This window comes from Biomphalaria glabrata, chromosome 12 (assembly GCF_947242115.1).
Source record: "Biomphalaria glabrata chromosome 12, xgBioGlab47.1, whole genome shotgun sequence".
Taxonomy (NCBI): domain Eukaryota; kingdom Metazoa; phylum Mollusca; class Gastropoda; family Planorbidae; genus Biomphalaria; species Biomphalaria glabrata.
In genome coordinates, this window is record NC_074722.1 from 18,879,400 (window position 1) to 18,903,256 (window position 23,857).

Consider the following 23,857-nt stretch of genomic DNA (forward strand, 5'->3'; position numbering starts at 1 on the left):
CGTGGGGGTCAGCCTCATTTCTTTAAGCTGACACTACAACATTCTTCCATGGGGGTCAGCCTCATTTCTTTAAGCTGACACTACAACATTCTTCCATGGGGGTCAGTCTCAAGCTGACACTACACCATTCTTCCATGGGGGCCAGCCTCAAGCTGACACTATAACATTCTTCCATGGGGGTCAGCCTCAAGCTGACACTACAACATTCTTCCATTGGGGTCAGTCTCAAGCTGACACTACAACATTCTTCCATGGGGGCCAATCTCAAGCTGACACTACAACATTCTTCCATGGGGGCCAGTCTCAAGCTGACACTACACCATTCTTCCATGGGGGCCAGTCTCAAGCTGACACTACAACATTCTTCCATGGGGGTCAGTCTCATTTCTTTAAGCTGACACTACAATATTCAGTCCATGGGGGTCAGTCTCAAGCTGACACTACAACATTCTTCCATGGGGGCCAGTCTCAAGCTGACACTACAACATTCTTCCATGGGGGTCAGTCTCAAGCTGACACTACAACATTCTTCCATGGGGGCCAGCCTCATTTCTTTAAGCTGACACTACAACATTCTTCCATGGGGGTCAGTCTCAAGCTGACACTACAACATTCTTCCATGGGGGGCAGTCTCAAGCTGACACTACAACATTCTTCCATGGGGGTCAGTCTCAAGCTGACACTACAACATTCTTCCATGGGGGTCAGTCTCAAGCTGACACTACAACATTCTTCCATGGGGGGCAGTCTCAAGCTGACACTACACCATTCTTCCATGGGGGTCAGTCTCAAGCTGACACTACAACATTCTTCCATGGGGGTCAGCCTCATTTCTTTAAGCTGACACTACAATATTCTTCCATGGGGGCCAGTCTCAAGTTGACACTACAACATTCTTCCATGGGGGCCAGCCTCATTTCTTTAAGCTGACACTACAACATTCTTCCATGGGTGTCAGTCTCATTTCTTTAAGCTGACACTACAACATTCTTCCATGAGGGTCAGCCTCATTTCTTTAAGCTGACACTACAACATTCTTCCGTTGGGGTCAGCCTCATTTCTTTAAGCTGACACTACAACATTCTTTCGTTGGGGTCAGCCTCATTTCTTTAAGCTGACACTACAACATTCTTCCGTGGGGGTCAGCCTCATTTCTTTAAGCTGACACTACAACATTCTTCCATGAGGGTCAGCCTCATTTCTTTAAGCTGACACTACAACATTCTTCCATGGGGGCCAGCCTCATTTCTTTAAGCTGACACTACTACATTCTTCCATGGGGGCCAGCCTCATTTCTTTAAGCTGACACTACAACATTCTTCCATGGGGGTCAGCCTCATTTCTTTAAGCTGACACTACAACATTCTTCCGTGGGGGTCAGCCTCATTTCTTTAAGCTGACACTACAACATTCTTGCATGAGGGTCAGCCTCATTTCTTTAAGCTGACACTACAACATTCTTCCGTGGGGGTCAGCCTCATTTCTTTAAGCTGACACTACAACATTCTTCCGTGGGGGTCAGCCTCATTTCTTTAAGCTGACACTACAACATTCTTCCATGGGGGTCAGTCTCAAGCTGACACTACACCATTCTTCCATGGGGGCCAGCCTCAAGCTGACACTACAACATTCTTCCATGGGGGTCAGCCTCAAGCTGACACTACAACATTCTTCCATTGGGGTCAGTCTCAAGCTGACACTACACCATTCTTCCATGGGGGTCAGTCTCAAGCTGACACTACACCATTCTTCCATGGGGGGCAGTCTCAAGCTGACACTACAACATTCTTCCATGGGGGTCAGTCTCAAGCTGACACTACAACATTCTTCCATGGGGGTCAGTCTCAAGCTGACACTACAACATTCTTCCATGGGGGGCAGTCTCAAGCTGACACTACAACATTCTTCCATGGGGGCCAGCCTCAAGCTGACACTACACCATTCTTCCATGGGGGTCAGTCTCAAGCTGACACTACAACATTCTTCCATGGGGGGCAGTCTCAAGCTGACACTACAACATTCTTCCATGGGGGTCAGTCTCAAGCTGACACTACAAAATTCTTCCATGGGGGTCAGTCTCAAGCTGACACTACACCCCGTCCACCTATACCACTCATCCTACACAACAAGTTGTACAACTCCACACCTTCTAAGTAGGCTTTCATACAACCTTCCACAATGTCATATGTACAACTCCACACCTTCTAAGTAGGCTTTCATACAACCTTCCACAATGTCATATGTACAACTCCACACCTTCTAAGTAGGCTTTCATACAACCTTCCACAATGTCATATGTACAACTCCACACCTTCTAAGTAGGCTTTCATACAACCTTCCACAATGTCATATGTACAACTCCACACCTTCTAAGTAGGCTTTCATACAACCTTCCACAATGTCATATGTACAACTCCACACCTTCTAAGTAGGCCTTCATACAACCTTCCACAATGTCATATGTACAACTCCACACCTTCTAAGTAGGCCTTCATACAACCTTCCACAATGTCATATGTACAACTCCACACCTTCTAAGTAGGCCTTCATACAACCTTCCACAATGTCATATGTACAACTCCACACCTTCTAAGTAGGCCTTCATACAACCTTCCACAATGTCATATGTACAACTCCACACCTTCTAAGTAGGCCTTCATACAACCTTCCACAATGTCATATGTACAACTCCACACCTTCTAAGTAGGCTTTCATACAACCTTCCACAATGTCATATGTACAACTCCACACCTTCTAAGTAGGCCTTCATACAACCTTCCACAATGTCATATGTACAACTCCACACCTTCTAAGTAGGCCTTCATACAACCTTCCACAATGTCATATGTACAACTCCACACCTTCTAAGTAGGCCTTCATACAACCTTCCACAATGTCATATGTACAACTCCACACCTTCTAAGTAGGCCTTCATACAACCTTCCACAATGTCATATGTACAACTCCACACCTTCTAAGTAGGCTTTCATACAACCTTCCACAATGTCATATGTACAACTCCACACCTTCTAAGTAGGCCTTCATACAACCTTCCACAATGTCATATGTACAACTCCACACCTTCTAAGTAGGCTTTCATACAACCTTCCACAATGTCATATGTACAACTCCACACCTTCTAAGTAGGCCTTCATAAAACCTTCCACAATGTCATATGTACAACTCCACACCTTCTAAGTAGGCCTTCATAAAACCTTCCACAATGTCATATGTACAACTCCACACCTTCTAAGTAGGCCTTCATAAAACCTTCCACAATGTCATATGTACAACTCCACACCTTCTAAGTAGGCCTTCATAAAACCTTCCACAATGTCATATGTACAACTCCACACCTTCTAAGTAGGCCTTCATAAAACCTTCCACAATGTCATATGTACAAACTGCTTTACACTAGAGTTGAAGTGTTATAGCGCTGGACATCGCTGTGAATTTCCTATTTGCATTACAACATTGAAAAAACAAAAGTCATTCAAGGACATTAGAGACAATAAACTAGAATATACCATTGAAACTAAAATCATTTGGGAGTACACAGTTGCAATCAATACAGCACTGAATGATTGCACAATTATTGATTGAATACTTTCAGGATTTGCTTTAAGTCGACCATGAATTGGCATTGCAGGAAAACAATCATGTCTACGGAGTACTACAGACAGTACACCAAAAGCAGTCTTTTTTTTTTTGGTCAGCTAAAAGATGGTCGACGTAACAGAGGTGCCCCACGGAAACGCTTCAAAAACCAGCTTGCCCTAGCTGACATAACAGAGAGCACATGGTGGCATGCGGCATGAGAACGAGACAGCTGGAGGTCACTCACAAAGGCCGCGGGATACACATTTGAGACTAAAAGAAGATACGCTGCCGAGGACAGATGCAGACGGCGAAAAGAAAATCTTAATTGACCATCGGCGGACAATGGTTATGCTTGACCTGGATGTTGTGACAAGTCAAAAACTCGCTGTCAGAGTCACCCAAATTTATCACAGCATTAATTGTTATTTTTCATTATTTATTTATTTTATTTTAATTATTTCCCCATCCTACCCCTGAATTCTCCACCCGCCCCACCTTTTTCTCTCCAGGCTAGACCTTAGTCCACCACCTTGGAGAAAACTAGGCCAGTCCTTTCATTTATCTGCCCTTGATCGGGGAAAGATAATCACACTATCTCTTTTGATCTTATCGGCAGGATGTCTGACAGCCGCAGTGGACACCACCTTGTGTGAAATGCAAGTCAATCCTCCCCCCCCCCCTTCCCCACGTCTCTCTTTGATCTAGGAGACCACGAGGACGAACACGCCTATTGACCTTCCCAATGTGCGAATCCCATCTCTTGTCGGACTTCACCCACGTGTAAGATAATTCTTAGCCTATGACATTTCCTGTTTCCGCCCGCACTTTCCAGGCCTATATAAAGTAGATCCAAATCAAATCAGACCCTCTTATTTCTCTATCGCTGAGCAATCGAGTCTGGACTATATCATTTATTCTTACTCCTAGAGGAATACCTGGTGGTAAGCCGAACTTAATCACAAGTTCCATCTTTATTACTTTGTGAATATTCCTCATTGGATACTATCATGTGTATTTTAGTATTTCATTTATATTTAATTAGTGCATTGTGTATTTCTCACTGGCGTAAGTAGAAAACATAAACATGTCCTGTGTATTTATTTATGTATTGCATTAATCTATTAATGCTAAGTTGCTCAATTGATCGTTGATGCAACCATGTATATATTTGTACATCTTATTTTATTTCCTTTATCTCGGCTGTCCGCCTTGATAATTTTACTTGCGCACTGAACGGACACCCTCTCCATTCAAGCGCGCTCCATTGTTCTCGGCCAACGGTCGTATGTAAACAAACCGTCATGGTCACTGACCACCGCCCATTCCCCCCCCCTTTTTTTTCTCTCTCTTCCAACTTGTGTTGTTGAGATTATTATTTTCCCTTTTATGTACATTTTTGTATTGCTACTATCAGCCATCTGTTTTCCAAATCCCATTTGTCATCATCTCCCCATTGTGCTTTAAAGCAATGTTACCAATCTGACGAATGCACCTCAGTCGAGGGCATCGATAAGATGCATGAGAGACATGTCCTAACTTGTCTTTATTTATCCGCAGCCTCCCTCAAGTGTCTGCCTATTTAACTGCCTATTTATCTATTGGATTAATCACCTACTTGCCATTTGCTGTTCAGTGTCTACGCAACACTACTCAACTATACTACTTGGCGCTATCAGCCTTGCCCGCCTATTCGACAGCCCACCTGTCAACGTATTAGGTGCGACGTCCCTATAGACTCAGATCTGTGCGAGACGTCATAGCTACGCCAAACCCTCTGCAACTCACTGGACATATCCTGTCAACTACGCTGCCCACGGCAGATCAGCTCTGCCCGCAGTAACCTTGTGCCCACGGTAGCCGGCCACCCGCCCTACTGTGCCCACTACAGATATTAGAACTTGGGATTGAGACTCCACAAGAACTATATCACCGGCGTCCCTCTATCCGCTAGAGCGCCACCTCCAGCTGCAGAACCTCAAGCCAGGAACACAGCCAGCTGCGACAACAACAGGACAACCAGCTAAGTCAGAGGACAAAGTGACATACTCTCTTATTAAGTGCAAGAGTGATGATTAAATCTAGTATTATTTAGAGATAGTTGCAAACCCTCCCCCCTTTTATTCTTATATGTATATTTATGTAAATAAATATTCTTCATTTTTAACTTTTGTATCTATCTTTCATTGCTTGTCTCGTTGCGTGTCTGCTCCCGATTCATATGCTGATAGGTTGGTGTGTGATAGCTTTAAAAATAATCATCCCCTAGACATAAAACGCGCCAAACACACGTCACATTTCCCCACCTGTCACAGATGTAGCAAAATATGTAGGTCACAGTTAGGGCTGCAGAGCCACCAGAAATACTGCATTCCTCCCTGATCTCCGGACTCGAAGACAGGCCTTATTATTATAGACAGTACGTGGCCCAACAAAACAAGACGCACTACTTGTACTGTTTATGTAATACAATGAAATCTTGTGAAAACTTTGTTGCCTGATATACACGTAGAGCGAAAGTACAAACCAAAAAGTTCTTGCTCTTTACTGTTGGAAAATACATTTGCTATCAGGTTTGTTTGTTTTTTAAACAGAGTGTAAAGGTAATAAACATGTGAAGCATATTTTTTACAATTTTTCTGTAGCATTTACTCTCAAAGGTTTGAATTCTTTCACAACCATATAGGAGTACAAAGACCACTAGTGAATAACACAGTTTTTAATTATTCAAGATTTTACATTTTGCTTATAGCAGCAAATGTCAAGTTTAAACGAGTTTTTCTCTCTTAATAAATGAATCAACTTCTTATGTTTGTCCGTTCAACAATATCTCACATTTCGTACGCCACCACTAACTTGTAGTTTGCGCTTTTCAGCACTGATTTCCTTGTCAACTGCTCTAGTTGCAGCATCCAGTTTTATGGTTAGATCTTGTACCTGATCTGCATTTTCTCCAATGAGGTCTGTAACATCTGCAAACCAGAGATTGGAAATAGGCCGCCCATTTATGCAGAACTGTCATCATGTTTAATATGAAGAATTGATTCTTTGCCCTAACAGTTATTTATAATATTTGATTATTATAACAAAGTAAACAGGATTATTTTCGGGTGGGTTTTTGGGGAGTGAATTTTTTTCATTATTGAAGAGGTCGATTTTAACGTCAAAACCTCTGAAAGGGGTTTTAAACTCAAAACCTTCTGGAGGGGGGTTTTGCTTGACTACGCTCATGGCACTTAAATTTGAAAATCCCACCCCTTGTTAAGCCCTTAATTATGACCAACAGAGATTTTGCATTTGATTCTTTTTACCGGGTTTTATTAAAGCTGGTAAACTGTCTCAACTTTGATCACTTTTATAGTAAACAAGCTCTGTCATAATAGTCAAACAGCAAGTCGCAATTAAAGGGGAAATAATTGGTATAATGTTTAACTTGGTTTAACGACTTCATCAATCAATCAATCAATCAAGCAGGGGATGTAAGAGAACGCAGTCAATGTACAGTTTTAAAATATTTTTGTTCGAACTATGAAATAAATCTACAGCGTTACGTTCCTTTGGGACCAATGTCTTGAATGATCTGTTCAATTCAGAAAACGTATTCAGAAACAAAGGTTTAATTATTAATTAATTTTTTTTTTACAATTTCTCTGTTACATTTTCTCTCAAAATATGTTGCATTTTGATTTACGTGTTATTTCTTGCTGGTACATTTGATGGCACTTCTACACCGGTGCTAGAAAATGTTTCCATCTTCTGTTTTGGTAAGAAGCTTTGTTCTGTCCTAGCATCAGTTGTTGGGAAAACGTCCAGAGTTCCAGAAATTGTGTTGCACGTCGGGTGAATGCTGTCACCCGGCACTTGTAAGCGAGGCCCCTTGACTTTTGTTCCAACATAGTCTGGAGACTTGAGTGTGCTGCTTTTTGGACCAGACTTCTGTCTACGTCTCCACAAGTGTGAGAACCGCTCAACTAACAGCTTACGTCTTCGACCTTGCGCTGTAGATGTAATGTTGTCGTAGTAGTTGGCGAAGTTAGCCGCCACAATGGCGATAGGCATGGCAAACAGGAGGAGGCCGGTGATAGCACACATGGCACCAACAAGGTAGCCAGCTAGATGTTTAGGTACAAAGTCACCATACCTGGACATAGGGAACACACAATTTAGTTACTTGTTTGTCAACATATTTTTTTATTTAAAAAGCAGTGCGTACAGAGTAAATAATAAATAAATATACATTTAAAAAATAAATGAAGGAGTCGGCAAATGAACATTTTGCTTTTTCTAAGATAAATTCTGATAAAAATGTCAAAAAAACAACAACATGGATCTGTGAACTAAGTGTGAAATGTCATATTAAAATAGAAAAAAAAAAACAACAAAGATCTATGATCCTTATAATGTAATTATCTATAGATTAACAAGATTTAACTCTAATATCCGAGTGTATAGTCAAGGCTAAATGTTTTCAATCAAATACTGCACTGACCCTAATGTTGTCATAGTGACAACTGCCCACCACATGGCTAGTGGGATGTTTTCAAATACTGGATTGTCATCATCAGTGGAGCTGATGTTCTCTGCCACATACATGGAGGTGCCAAATATCAAGACTGCTGCTGCAAGGATCATCACCAACATAAGTAGTTCTTTCATTACAGTGTAAATAGACAGGTACATCACCTAGAGGTCAAGTTCATACATGGGTCATTTCAGCTAAACGCAAGAAAGAAAGAATCATGTCCAGTTCCATGATGTAAAAATAACCAGTAGACTAAGCTTTCTACCAGAGGAGGAACAAAGATGTCTTGTGTATAAAAGGAACAAAGATGTCTTGTGTATAAAAGGAACAAAGATGTCTTGTGTATAAAAGGAACAAAGATGTCTTGTGTATAAAAGGAACAAAGATGTCTTGTGTATAAAAGGAACAAAGATGTCTTGTGTATAAAACATTGGAAGAAAGCATTGCCTAGATGAGATGAAATGTCTTTAATTTTTGTTCTGTGCATCATGCCACTACATCTGTTAAACAACAAAAGGTAACCAGACGTCTTGATTTTAATTCTGTTCGGTTCATAATTTCAAAGTTACGATCATTTATCGTTTCCTTATCGGTCCTAATGCCTTCCAAATAGTGCACATGCCGTAAAAACTGCTGCAGATTGTCATCATTCGATATAGAAACACCGTCCGCATGGAACATGTCAACAAATTCTACGACATTGTCTATAAGTAGAATGTAGAATATCGCAGAATTTCGGGCTAAGGAAAGACCACATTGCAATGATGTAGATGATTATTTCTGATGCTTGCTACCAAAATTATTTCCTGCTTCGACGGTTTCAAATTGTCCTTCCTTTTCAGAAGAATGGTCTGCCCCGTGGGGAAATACAAAAGAGTGTTGAGTTCGTTTTGTGTTTACCAGGAATGAAATGCAGTGAAAGCTCTATGGACCAGTAGTAATACCCCAACGAAAGGTGGAAACTCTAAAAGGACTTTCAATGGAGAAGTGTCTCACGGTTTCTGAGCCTTGCAAAATGACGAGCTTCCGGATCAACACCAGCACAGAAGAGTGAAGAAAATACTCTTGAAATTTTAATTTCGTTTTTTTTTTCCTTCTTTGTTTTCTGTAAATGCCCTATTATATAATTGTAATGACGTGTAGACATAGACTTATCTGTAGATGAAAGCGCCGTTACTCGACAGAATCAAAACCCTAATCCCTCCTTTTTTTTTTCGTCAAATGATTGCCATACATTCAGCTTTTGTTAGCGAGACATCTGGTCACCTTATCTTTGAGATAACTTCTGTACACCTGGTTAAGAACTCATGAACATCCGATAAGAATCATATGTACACCTGGTAAAAAATCTTATGTACAGATGTAACTCAATTACCCTCGGTACAGAACTCAAGTGCATCTAAAAAAAAACTCATGTACAGCTGTTAAAAAAACTCATATACACACGGTAACGAACGCATATACACCTGGTAAGGAATGCATATACTCATAGTAACTCATATACACCAGGCACAGAACTCATATACACCTGGTAAAGAACTCATATACGCCTGGTAAAGAACTCATATACACCTGGTAAAGAACTCATATACACTTGGTAAAGAACTCATGTACACTTGATAAAGAACTCATGTACACTTTGTAAAGAACTTATATACACTTGGTAAAGAACTCATATACACCTGGTAAAGAACTCATATACGCCTGGTAAAGAACTCATATATACCTGGTAAAGAACTCATATACACCTGGTAAAGAACTCATATACGCCTGGTAAAGAACTCATATACACTTGGTAAAGAACTCATGTACACTTGGTAAAGAACTCATGTACACTTGGTAAAGAACTCATATACACTTGGTAAAGGACTCATATACACCTGGTAAAGAACTCATGTACACCTGGTAAAGAACTCATGTACACCTGGTAAAGAACTCATATACACTTGGTAAAGAACTCATATACACTTGGTAAATAACTCCTATACACTTGGTAAAGAACTCATATGCACTTGGTAAAGAACTCATATACACTTGGTAAAGAACTCATATACACTTGGTAAAGAACTCATATACACTTGGTAAAGAACTCATATACACTTGGTAAAGAACTCATATACACTTGGTAAAGAAATGATATACACTTAGTAAAGAACTCATATACACTTGGTAAAGAACTCATATACACCTGGTAAAGAACTCATATACACCTGGTAAAGAACTCATGTACGCCTGGTAAAGAACTCATGTACACCTGGTAAAGAACTCATATACACTTGGTAAAGAACTCATATACACTTGGTAAAGAACTCATATACACTTGGTAAAGAACTTATATACACTTGGTAAAGAACTCATATACACTTGGTAAAGAACTCATGTACACTTGGTAAAGAACTCATGTACACTTGGTAAAGAACTCATATACACTTGGTAAACAAAACCCTGAATGAGTCAGAAAACTTTTGTTTTAGTTTACTTTCTACATTATGTGTTTATTTTTTAATTATTTTTTTTTAATTCTAACCCGCTGCCCTAATTTGAACCTGTTTCCCAAACACTCCAATAGCTGTACGGGGAGCTAGTCAGTGAAGACTACTAGGAATGAATGCAGAATAAGAGATACGGGCTACTCATTGTTTTTGCCAGGTAAATTTTATAATGATTTTAGTAAAAAAAATGTTGATGTATTGTTTAATAATGTTTTGATGTATTGTTTAACTATAAAACAAACAAACATGAGGAGTATAATACTATGTTGGCCATCTCAGCTATTCGACAATGAAATGTTCTCTAACAGAATCTGTTGACATGTAGCCTCATGTAGGCGTTCTCATGACGTGATACGATGTGTTCAGACACGCTTAAATGTTATATAACGTGATACGTTGTGTTCAGACACGCTTAAATGTTATATAACGTGATACGATGTGTTCAGACACGCTTAAATGTTATATGACGTGATACGTTGTGTTCAGACACGCTTAAATGTTACATGACGTACTACGTTGTGTTCAGACACGCTTACATGTTACATGACGTACTACGATGTGTTTAGACACGCTTAAATGTTACATGTCGTGCTACGATGTGTTCAGACACGCTTAAATGTTACATGTCGTGCTACGATGTGTTCAGACACGCTTAAATGTTACATGACGTACTACGATGTGTTCAGACACGCTTAAATGTTACATGTCGTGCTACGATGTGTTTAGACACGCTTAAATGTTACATGTCGTGCTACGATGTGTTCAGACACGCTTAAATGTTACATGACGTACTACGATGTGTTTAGACACGCTTAAATGTTATATGTCGTGCTACGATGTGTTTAGACACGCTTAAATGTTATATGTCGTGCTACGATGTGTTTAGACACGCTTAAATGTTATATAACGTGATATGATGTATGATAGCACGCTTAAATTTGACAAAACTCGCAATATTGAGTGTGACATTTTATATGCTTTGGTTTTATGCTAGACTATTTTAATGACTGATGCATACTGATTGGTTCACTATTACAGTCAAAGTTGTACTTTTACACCTGACTGATGAAGGAGATGAGTTTACCTTCAAAGCTGTACTGTATTTGGTCAGGTGAAAGACGCTAAGTACTCGGACTCCCATCAGAGAATTAAACACCATCAGTAAATAACTTTGATCACTGCTATAGTGGTCAGCGTGCTGTGTGATGATATAATCCAATGTCCACCTGATCCACATCAACAGTATGATGACCACATCCATAATATTATGGATATTCCTTAGTTATAAGGAAATAATAAGTTATTTATTGTATCAACTAGACACAAAACAATAATAACAAAATGTGGACTTAGCAAAAAACATTTTGAATAAATTCTTCTATCGATCAAGCTCATGCTAGACTTACTTCACTGTGTGAACTGATCTCATTGAGTCATTGCGATAAATTTGAAAAGTACCAGTGACAATTAATGATGAAATGTTATAAATTATAGGCTAGTGATGTTATTTGAGTCTCTGGAAGGAAGGAATACATTTAATCGAACTCTCATCGAAATATAGTCCTTGACATGACTACTAGTTTTATTTAGGCTAAGACCACCGAAGAACCAAGATCTAATAGCAAATTTCAAAAGTGATATGCCAAGTATGGCCTAGTAGTTTCAGTTAGAAAATTTAGAAAATTGACATAATGACAGATATGTTTAATAAACGCTTTCTTTCTAAAATGTTTTAGTATAGAATTCACACAATTTGTATACGAATTTATTACTTATGTTAATAATATATACTAATTATTTATATTTCAACCTATTTTTAGATTATTTCACTCCCCCCTCTAGTATATTGGCCGATTTGGTAGGGTCGGGAGGGGGCGATGGTATCAATCCCGCCCCCCCCCCCCACACACACACTTTCGAGTGGGGGGGGGGCGGTCCAATTTATTTGTAGAAATCACAGCTTGCTAACAGAAACAATTAAATATCTATATAATTAAAACTTGTTATTGATATTTTAACCGATCTTTATTTTATGTCGTTCCCTCTTTGCCGATTGGGGGGGGGGCGAATACCTCTTCTGCCCTTCCCACCTAAACCCTTTGAGTGGGGGGGGGCGGTCCTACTTTTATGGAGAAATCATAGTTTGTGAACAACATTAATTCAATTAATATATAAATTTTATATTATGTCAGTCCCCTTCTGGTATCTTGGCCGATTTGGTGGGGTTGGGAGGAGGGTGATTGCATGTACTGCCCTCCCCACTCTAGCCCTCTGAGTGGGGGGGGGGGGGGCCTATTTTTATGGAGAATCATAGTTTGTGAAAAAAATTAAGTTGAGTCGCCCCACCCCTATTCTTTAATGCCAAATGCAAACTTTTAGCAGAAATTATTAAAGGAGCGAGGATTAATCGTTTTCACTCTACCACCCCTCTCATTTCCAGACATAGTTTATGTAATTTCACATGAATTTATCATAATTAGAAAGTTAGAATTCAAACGAAATTTTTCAGTGTAAGAGTCATGATTGAGATGAGTTCTAAATCCAACTAAACTCTTCATAGTCGCCTTTTCCCAACCTTTACTCAATCTGAAATTTTTCCAGCTAAATAAATTTGGGACTATAACTCACAATTTATACTTCAATTTTATTGAATATTATTTATCGAATAATTCTTTTTTTTCGGCGGCTATCCTCAAAGCCAAAATCTAAATCTTATCTTCTCAAGGAACAAATCGGTTTTATTTGCAATGTATTAAGGGCATATAAATTCATATTAGAATATTTTTCAAGTACAACATTATTTGAAAGGTCCTTTTTTAATAGTATGAAAAATGAGCTTTAGGTCAGGAGAATGCGTTTCTTCTATGAAGTATGCAAGAAAACGTTTTTGGCGTCGGAACACCACTGATGAATAATCAGCTGTAGTTGTCAGGAAAATGCGTTTATGCAGTGAAGAATGCAAAAAAAAAAACGCTTTTTGCGACGGGGCTTCGTCCCGAACTCCATTGATAAATAATGAGCTGTAGATGTCAGTTTCTGCATTGAAGAATGCAAGAAAACGCTTTTGGCGTCTGAGCTGTAGGCCTATATGTCAGGAGAATGCATTTTTGCAGTAAAGAATGCACAAAAACGCTTTTGGCGTCGGGGCTTCGCCCCGAACTGTGACAAGTCAAAAACTCGCTGTCAGAGTCACTCAAATTTATCACAGCATTAATTATTATTTTTCATTATTTATTTATTTTATTTTAATTATTTCCCCATCTTACCCCCAAATTCTCCACCCGCACCACCTTTCCTCTCTCCAGGCTAGACTTAGTTGACCACATTGGAGATAGCTAAGGCGCGTCCTTTCATTTATCTGCCCCTGATCGGGGAAAGGTAAACACACCTTCTCTTTTGTCTTACCCGCCGGATGTCTGAAGGACGGTCGCGGTTGACACCACCTTGGTTGGAATGCAAACCAATCTTTCTCCCCCCCCTTTCTCCCACGTCTCTCTTTGATCTAGGAGATTACTCTATTCAAAACGCCTACTGATCTTTCCAATGTGCGAATCCCATCTCGAGTCAAATTCACCCACGTGTAAGATAATGCTGAACCTAGGACATTTCCTGTTTCCGCCCGCATTTTCCAGGCCTATATAAAGTAGATCCAAATAAAGCCAGACTCTCTTTCATTTCTCATGCTATCTGAGCTATCGAGTCTGGACTACTTCATTTATCCTTACTCCTAGAGGAATACCTGGTGGTAAGCCGAACTTAATCACAAGTTCCATCTTAATTACTTTTGTGCTATTTCCCCTGGATATTATCATGTGTAGTTTATTATTTCATTTATATTTAATTAGTGCATCGTGTATTTCTCACTGGCGTAAGTAGAAAACATAAACATGTCCTATGTATGTATTTATGAATTGCATTAATCTATTAACGCTACGTTGCTCAATTGATCGTTGATGAAACCATGTATATATTTGTACATCCATTTTATTTCCTTTATCTCGGCTGATCGCCTTGATGATTTTACTATCGCACTTATACTGCGCTTAGAAAGGAGATATGAGTTATCTCCCCTGTACTGAATTATCTCCCCTGTAGTCATTTCACTCTAACGAGAGTTGCGCCGCTTGAACGGACACCCTCTCCATTCAAGCGCGCTCCATTGTTCTCGACCGACGGTCATATGTAAACAAACCGTCTTGGTCGCTGACCACCGCTCAATTCAACCCCCCCCCCCTTTCTTTCTCTATCCACCTGTGTTGTTTATTTGAGATTATTATTTCCCCTTCTATGTACATTTTTATATTATTACTTTCCCTTTTATGTACCTTTTTATATTGCTACTATCAGCCATCTATTTCCCAAGTCCCATTTGTCATCATCTCCCCTTTTGGGCTCAAAAGCAATTTTACCAATCTGACGAATGCACCTCAGTCGAGGGCATCGATAAGATGTCTTTATTTATCCGCAGCCTCCCTCAGGTGTCTGCCTATTTATGTGCTTAGTGCTATTCAGCACTGCACTTGCCTACTGAGATCTACTCAACTCTACTACTTGGCGCTATCGGCCTTGCCCGCCTATTCGACAGCCCACCTGTCAACCTATTAGGTGCGACGTCCCTATAGATTCAGATCTGTGCGAGACGTCATAGCTACGCCAAACCCTCTGCAACTCACTGGACTAATCCTGTCAACTACGCTGCCCACGGCAGATCAGCTCTGCCCACAGTAACCTTGTGCCCACGGTAGCCGGCCACCCGCCCTACTGTGTCCACGACAGATATCAGAACTTTGGATTGAGACTCCACAAGAACTGAATAACCGGCGTCCCTGTATCCGCTAGAGCGCCACCTCCAGCTGCAGAACCTCAAGCCAGGACACAGTCAGCTGCGACATCAACAGGAAAACCAGCTAAGTCAGAGGACAAAGTGACATACTCTCTTATTAAGTGCAAGAGTGATGATTAAACATAGTATTCACTAGAGATAGATGCAAACCCTCCCCCTTTTTATTATTATCTGTAAATATTTATGTAAATAAATATTCTTCATTTTAACTTTGTATCTTTCTTTCATTGCTTGTCACGTTGCGTGCCTGCTTCCGATTTATATGCTGACGGGTTGGGGTGTGATAGCTTTAAAAATAATCATCCCCTAGACATTTAACGCGCCAAACACACGTCACATTTCCCCACCTGTCACACGAACTCCACTGATAAATAATGAGCTGTAGATGTCAGGAGAATGCGTTTCTGCAGTGAAGAATGCAAGAAAACGCTTTTGGCGTCGGGGCGAATTCTTTTTATGAATAATGAGCTGTAGATGTCAGGAGAATGCGTTTCTGCAGTGAAAAAAGCAAGAAAACGCTTTTGGCGTCGGGGCGAATTCTTTTTATGAATAATGAGCTGTAGATGTCATGAGAATGCGTTTCTGCAGTGAAAAAAGCAAGAAAACGCTTTTGGTGTTGGGGCTTCGCCCCGAAACCCACTATGGAACCTTATAGCGCTGCCCCAGTTGTTTTGTTTTTCGCCGAAGGTTGAGAAATGCTGCGTTTTTTATTCTCATATATATATATATATATATATATATATATATATATATATATATATATATATATATATATATATATATATATGTGTGTGTGTGCCCTACACACGTTTATGCATAGGGTTAGGGTTAGGGTTTACTGGGCGTTAGGGTTAGGGTTTGGAAAAAAATCGCCCCCCCCCCCACTCCAAAGTTCTGGATCCGCTAGTGGCGCTAGTGGCGCCAGCAGGCAGCAGTCGTGTTTTTTTCGTTTCTCGTTTTGGAGGATTTTTGTGTTGCTATTTTCTAGAGCTAAGTGATCTTTCTGATACCATTAGATTTGTGTAGATTTCGTCTATAGATTGGTGTATGTAGTTCGACAGATTTAAGTCACGTTAATTAAATTTAATTAGTTTTTGTATTCATTTACTACAGGGGTGGGCAACATTTTTGTATCGAGGGCCGCATTAAAAAAAGTTTGGGAATGGCGGGCGCTTATATATATATATATATATATATATATATATATATATATATATATATATATATATATATATATATATATATATATCTTAGAAAGATAAACTTGCTGTGTAGAATGTCTTTTAATTCATATATACACTGTATTACGATTTTTTAAAATAGCTGTTGTCTTTTTACATCACAATATCCCCACAAATATACACTTGTACTTAATGTGCAGTATTTTACTTTTTACACTCGTGCATAATGTTTCTTAACTTTGAAACTATTTTACTAGTTGCTACCCCAGTGTGTGACTGCTGTCCAATTACAGTCAGTCAACATTGACTAGTGATTTTACTTGTTTAGTTTCCACAAAAAATTCTTGCTCACTGAATGAAACAATTTATGTTCCGGAAGTTAAACGTCGGGACGAGCGAAGCCTGCCCTTGTGGAGCATCACCAGACAATGCTGACCATGTCCTTAAATGGTGCATACTAAATCAAGGGACCCGAACAAGACTCCCCAAAGACTATTCGGAGAACTGCATGATCTGGAAACCACTACGCGATTCATCTCAGATATAGGATCACAGATCTTAACCCTTCAACATGTAAAATGAGAACGAAGAAGAAGAACTGATGTATGTGTACCCAAATAGTGTGAGCAGAAGCAAAGTTTTTTTAAGTGTGGAAATACAGCTTCTGGCAAGCATAAAACTCCCGTGGTAGTGCTGACTGGAACTTCTCTTTGCTTTAAGTTATGTCCTCTGGAGCTGAATCGGCTTCTCTTAATAAGTGTTGTACTTTTAATAATTTCACTAAAGATAGTTTCACATTTCAGCAAAGGAAAATGACAAAAACTTTTTTTTTTGCTTGCCTGTAGAAATGGGAAGGCCTTTTTCAAAAGATTTAACAAGCATTTACATTTCATATGTAAACAATCAATTGCAATGGCAATTGTATAAAACATGAAATTTTGTCTTCCACTCTTCATTAAAAATATTGGTAACAAGGTCACAGTCAATGTCCTTCAAGTAACATAACAATTTCATCCTTGAGATTTTATACTCTTCTCATTTGCCTTGTCCATGCTAAGATAGCGGATACATTGGATTATTTATTCATAAATCAGAACTACCCTAACCCTAACTCCCCTGGTTCTAGAATGTTTCATTACTTTCTGTGAGTAATAGTTTAATGTATAAATTATATGCAGCTTTGTACAAACTTTCTTGTTTCAATTTTATGGTTCTCAGTCAAAGATCGAGCTCCATTAGTTGTTACACTTGCCATTTTGTTCCAAGCCTACCCAACACTCAGACATTGAGTCTTGAATTGAGTGTATTGATGTATAGCCAATAAGCATAATCTTCGTTTACTTAAAACTTTTTATAATGAGACAATTTCAATAATTAATATAGATATTTTTTTAAATATTTGCATTTTTATATCTGTATACTGTGGGCACATCTGCTTTCTGTCAGCGGGCCGCATAAAACACCTCGGCGGGCCGCATGTGGCCCGCGGTCCGTAATTTGCCCACCCCTGGTCTAGTACATAGACTTATATATACTCAATCTAGACTGGACAAAATTTTTTAAAAAGTTGAAACAAGGCGTTGTTTTGTAAAGTAGTTAATAGAAGTAAATCTGTTTTTTTTTTCAACCCTAACCTATGTAAGATACAATTTAATTTTTAGATCTAGATCTGGTAATTGAACATCAAAATTAAGAGTACTCTCGTCTCATAATTATTATTTTGCAATTTTTAGATACATAATCTAGAAAGATCTAGGTAATCAATATATTTAAATGTTACCATGTAGAGTAGAGTCACTATTGCGGAACAGTTTGCAGCTACTTTTAGTTTTCAATTTTTTGCTCCGTAATGGTTAGACCTATGGAAAAACAAAAAGTATCTAGGCATTGCCCATCCATTTTCCGATAAAAATAGACGCTTTGTTTAGTTTTTCAACAGATATTTAAATGTTACATTCAATTCGACTGAGATATGGGTAGTCACAATTACGGAACAGGATTTTTAAAGAAGTCACAATTGCGGAACACGGTAAAAATGTCGGAACAAAGCCTATATAAAGCATATATTTTATTACTCTAATACTTGAACTCCTTATATATCCTTTACATTAATTTTATTTTTATTAAAGGTAAAGACACACATTGTCACTTTTTGATTCTTTACCTCTTCTTTAATTGTAATTGACGTCATACTACTCTGATAGATTTTCATTACAAGGTTTTTTTCCCCAATATTCTTTAATTCTTTTTTGTTATATTAATATTATGATATAGGCCTATATATGGTAGGCCTATTATGATTTTTTCGTTTTGCTGGACGTCTGGTTATCATACATCATGGGCGTAGCCGGGAGGGGGGTTCAAACCTCCCCCCCCCCGAAATGAAATCCCTCCCCCCTTCGGGGATCAAATTTAGTGACTGATTTTTTGCTTTGATTTTGTTTATTTTAGGTGAGATTTTAATACTAAACCATCACTTGCCCCAGCACAACCAAAGGGGTTTGAGTTTAAAACCCCCAACCAGGGGGTTTTGAGTTTAAAACCTCCTACCAGGGGGGTTCGAGTTTAAAAACCCCTACCAGGGGGGTTCGAGTTTAAAACCCCTACCATAGGGGTTCGAGTTTAAAAAAAACCTACCAGGGGTTTTCAATTTTTGAGTTTAAAACCCCCATACTAGGGGTTTTGAGTTTTAAACCCCCTACTTGGGGTTTTTGCAGTTAACTCCTCCTCTTCTATAAAACAAAACCAAAAAAATGCAAACGGAAATCCCCTAATTCCAAGAGCACAGTTAAGGAAGATTTTAGTTCTAAAACCCCCTCTAAAATTTACGATAAACCCCTTCTTCAACATAAAAAAAGTTAATTACGCACTCAAAATGTTATGAGCGTAGCCAAAGGGGTTTTGAGTTTAACCCCCAGCCAGGGGGGTTTGAGGCTAAAAAATACATCTTCAGTGTAAGAAAAAAAAGCAAATTACGCACTCAAAATGCTATGAGCGTTGCCAAAAGGGGTTTTGAATTTAAACCCCCATTCAGAGGGGTTTAATGCTAAAAATACCTCTTCAATATAAAAAAAAAAGCAAATTACACACTAAAATTATTTGAGAGTAGCCAATCCAGTCGGGGGTTTTGAGTTTAAACCCCTCTTCTACAGATGGCTTTTTTTTTTTAAAGTTTAAAGCCCCTCCAGATGGTTTTTAGTTTAAGATCCCCCTAAAGAGCATTTTGAGGTGGAAAACCCCCAACAGATGATTTTGACGATAAAACTTCTCTTTTCGATATAAAATCTAAATCAAACTACAGTCACTTAATTCCAAGAGCGTATTCAAGAGAGGTTACACATTTTTACCAGTGGCAGGGCTCCATTAATAAACTGCAGTGAATAGTCATCTGCCGAAATTGAAAAACACTAAATGTGGCTCAACAAAGATGGCTAAGACAGAATTTAGAAGTCAGTTATAGAGATCGGGTCTAAATCTAGGAAATTCCATGCCGAACTGGGAGTCGACCCCTTAATAAGATTGTGAGAGAGCGACGCATGAGGTTTGCGGGACATGTTCTCCGACAAAATGAATTACGCATAAGAAGAGTTGCATTGATATCCTAGTACAACTTGACGCCACTCATTCATGGAGGTCCTCATGGCAGGTGGGAAGAGGCTTTAGACATTACCAGTGACAGATTTTTATGGAAACAGCTTGACGGCAAATGCGCAGAACAGCGCGGGAGGGTCTAAGTCAGTAAGAATAGCACATTAGGTTTTTGAAATAAAACTTTTTAATAGCAGAAAAATGCAGTGTATATACCTCAGAATATGCATTTTGTTGGCTTTCAATATCAGAAATAGTGCTTGGCGGCGGGGCTTCGCCCCGCGCTGGGGGAGCTCCTAACACTCCCCCAGTCCCCATTGCTAATAATGGCGGGGAATCTACAATATAATTTTTCCACTATTCTAGGGCACAATAAACGTCTTCCGAAAGAATGAAGGGTCAGAATGTAATAAAGATCATGTACACACACATACACACATATAAATACATATAAAAAAAAATTTCGCATGGGGGGGGGGGGGGAGAAAAAAAATCCCCCCCCCCCGAAAAAAAATCCTGGCTACGCCCATGTCATACATTATATATTATATGTAATATTATTCTCTAAAAGTTTTTAAATTTATGTATACTAATACAAACTCATATTTAAATTCCGATATCTAAATCACTATGTAAATGTTCAGCTAAATGACAATAAATACGCAGGTCAAATAAATAACATCTATAGTGTTCCACAATTGTGACTATCTTTAAAAAGGTAAAAACAGGATAAACACCTCCTAATTTTTAAAAAATTGAATTCCTGGTAGATAACTATGAAATGAAGTTTTTTCTCATCCATTTATAAACCGAAAAATATGTGTATCATGCAGGTGATGTGTCATTATCACTTTTAAAAAGCCTTAAGCCATGGCCTATGCGGTTCTCCTGGTACGTGAAAAATAATGGACGATTCCACACCTGTCAACTTTAACCTGGAGTCAAAATTAATTTTCTGCTGTGAAAGGAAAACCCTTATATTGGAAATGTAGAGAAATGGACCATGCGCAGTACCGTTACAGTAGTTTAGCAGAACATTTCAAAATAAAGTAGATTTTAACTAATTTCGACGAGCTGTTCCGCAAACATGCCTGTTCCGCAATAGTGACTTTACTACATAAAATGATTAAAATCAACAGACATGAATTATTTCGATCTAGGATTTTTGAAACATTACTTTAATTGAAACTAACAGGAAATGGCTTTGTCTCATATTAGCGTGAATATATAGTTATGTGATTAATAGCCCATTCTAAAGAAAATCCGATAAATGATTTTGCATTATTTCTAAACTTTGAAAACTAAAGGTCATTACTTTTCTAAGACAGAAAAGATTGATTGGGGCGACTTCCCTTAGAGCTTGAAGAAAAGATTTACGTACATAAAAATGTATATATAGGCTATAGGTCTGTGTGGCGATCGATCGCGGATAAGAATTTGTTGCCGGTTTTCAGTCTAGATAGAATATACAAGTCTATGGTCTAATATTTTTTAAATAAAATATTTATTTTTGCAATCATTTAGCGTAGACCTACTATTTTTAGATCTATGTTATTAAAAATAAACAAAAATAAAGCTTACAATATACCCATATTCAGCTGTGAATACGTTGGGTGGTTTGCAATTTCGCGGCTGTGTGTGTGTTAAAGTTAATTTCTATTAAGTAATGTTAAAGAGCTAATTGTCGCCCCTATTTTTTGTTCCTGCTTTATATCAATGTTGTCTAACTTAACTTCTCTCATTCCTCGTTTTCGTTAACATTGTCAATTGAACTATAAAAAGACAGAGGAAGGAAGGAGCAAAAACCAATGGGAGTGCCATCAAACGTCCATACCGACCAGCAAAATGATTAGGCCAAACACAACCTCGAAGACATCAAAGCAGTGTTGAAGTCATTGCCGCTCGCGCATAGCAAAAAGTACGGTCTAAAGTTTTGCAAATGATAATAGGTACAATGTATAGTGTAAATTTTTTAATATTCTTGTTGAATTTCAAACAAAATTAAGTGTAATAAATAAATACATTAAATAAAAAACAAGAAAACGTGTTCGGGCACCTGTGTCTTGCTGCTGTCACTTTTTTGTTTTTAAGTTGTCTGCATTGAAAAAACAATGTTTCTTTGGTCGCGACCAGACCGGCCCATTTGGTGCATTTGCCCGTTTGCCCATATAGCCAGTCCGCCCCTGAGCTTAGGCCTCAACTTGCTTTAACTGACATTGAGCACCGAGCAGCAGGCGCTTCCGAACGAGACAAGTGGAAATTTCTTAGAAAGATCGTGGTATACACATTTGGGACCAAAACCCAGACGGTGAGAAAGAGAGTATAAATCGACCAACGGTTTTGTCTGCACTGGGATCGGCACAATATGTAGGTCGCAGCTGGGACTGTGTATCCACGTGAAATACTGCACTCCTCATTAATCTTAAAGACAAGTATATTTACGTTTTCTAAAGTTATAATGTTTTGTTTGGTGTAATGCACAAATTAGAAGGCGAATTTCCTTATGGATAACATAAATTATTATTATTATTATTATTATGTTAGAAACGAACGAGTATTCATTCTCTGGCGCTGCCAGGGTCGAGTTTCGTTAAAGAGAAACACAATTCACTGTGGTCTCCCTTTACCAGTGTCCACAGAGGAATGTTCTGGTGATGTGGCAGGTCTGTAGCAGAAAGTCCTATTGGTTATCCTGGCCTCCTCGCGGCGGACTTTGGTAACGCTGTGAACGCCTCTAACAGCGGCTAACGGGGATCCCCTTCCGTCTACGGTTTTCAAGGCCAAGTGGATGGAGCTTGTTAAATCCAGGATGTCCAACCCAATGTGTGGGTGCCTGGTTAAAAGCTGGACTAGGGTGCGCCGGAATGCGAGGCGCGCCCCATAAACGCCGTAGGCTCTAGAAGGTACGTTTCCGGATGTACGACATTGCATCTAGTCGCCCCACTGATGGCGAACTTTCTGGCGGTGAAAGCAACGAGTCTAGACAACCACTCATTATACCACAAGGTATTCGCGGCAAGCGTGACATTGGAAGCTAGCTCAGCGAACCCGAGTTCCTGAGTAGGTAGCATTGATCCCACTTGAGGAGATCGAATCCAACAGTCTAACATGCAACCAGTTTCGCCCGCACTCGGGTACTTCACTCACATGGCTTTACAAAATTTATCTATTAAACCCGAGTATGGGCATTACTCACTCGATAGGCCCCGTTCTATCAATCCTGGCGACGGGTTGATGTTCGATAAGTTAGCTACCGTCGTTGTTCTTCAAGATGTCCGCCCACTAAGCTCACCGATATTGACAGCAAAAACTAACCAAGGGTTGCTGCATGGTGGCCAGCGCCCCTTGACGCAAGTCGAGCCAAGCTACCCATCAAAAACCACGGACGGGGAAGTCGTGACCCCCACACCAAATGTGACCAATAAAAGCTCGAAAAAGGAACGCAAGAGGGACGGTCCCTCCAAGCCCAAACATGTTAAAGGTACTGGGCAACTCAGAATCATATCATTTAATGCGAATAGGCAATTGCGCCTCAAAAAGCCTGAAATTGAGAGACTGCTGTCGGAACTCGAGGTTGATGCGTTCTTGGTGCAGGAAGCTGGCAACGCTGGTAGGAAACGGAGCTGTGTGCCCT

The 23,857-nt window shown here is 39.3% G+C and overlaps 1 protein-coding gene across 3 annotated transcripts in view; it reads right to left on the reverse strand.

Annotated features, from left to right (window-relative positions):
- Positions 1-6,290: 6,290 nt before the first annotated feature.
- LOC106051417 (potassium voltage-gated channel subfamily C member 4-like) overlaps positions 6,291-23,857 on the reverse strand; it is a 35,956-nt gene continuing 18,389 nt past the window's right edge. The window contains exons 6-8 of one of the 3 annotated variants that reach the window (XM_056006737.1): positions 11,696-11,888; positions 8,087-8,280; positions 6,291-7,738 (exon numbers count right to left, since the gene is read on the reverse strand). In XM_056006737.1, the coding sequence (XP_055862712.1) occupies positions 7,285-7,738; positions 8,087-8,280; positions 11,696-11,888 (841 nt within the window). In that variant the 3' untranslated portion in view covers positions 6,291-7,284. The remainder of the gene's footprint in view (positions 7,739-8,086; positions 8,281-11,695; positions 11,889-23,857) is intronic. The other 2 variants (XM_056006736.1, XM_056006738.1) reach the window with 2 other exon arrangements.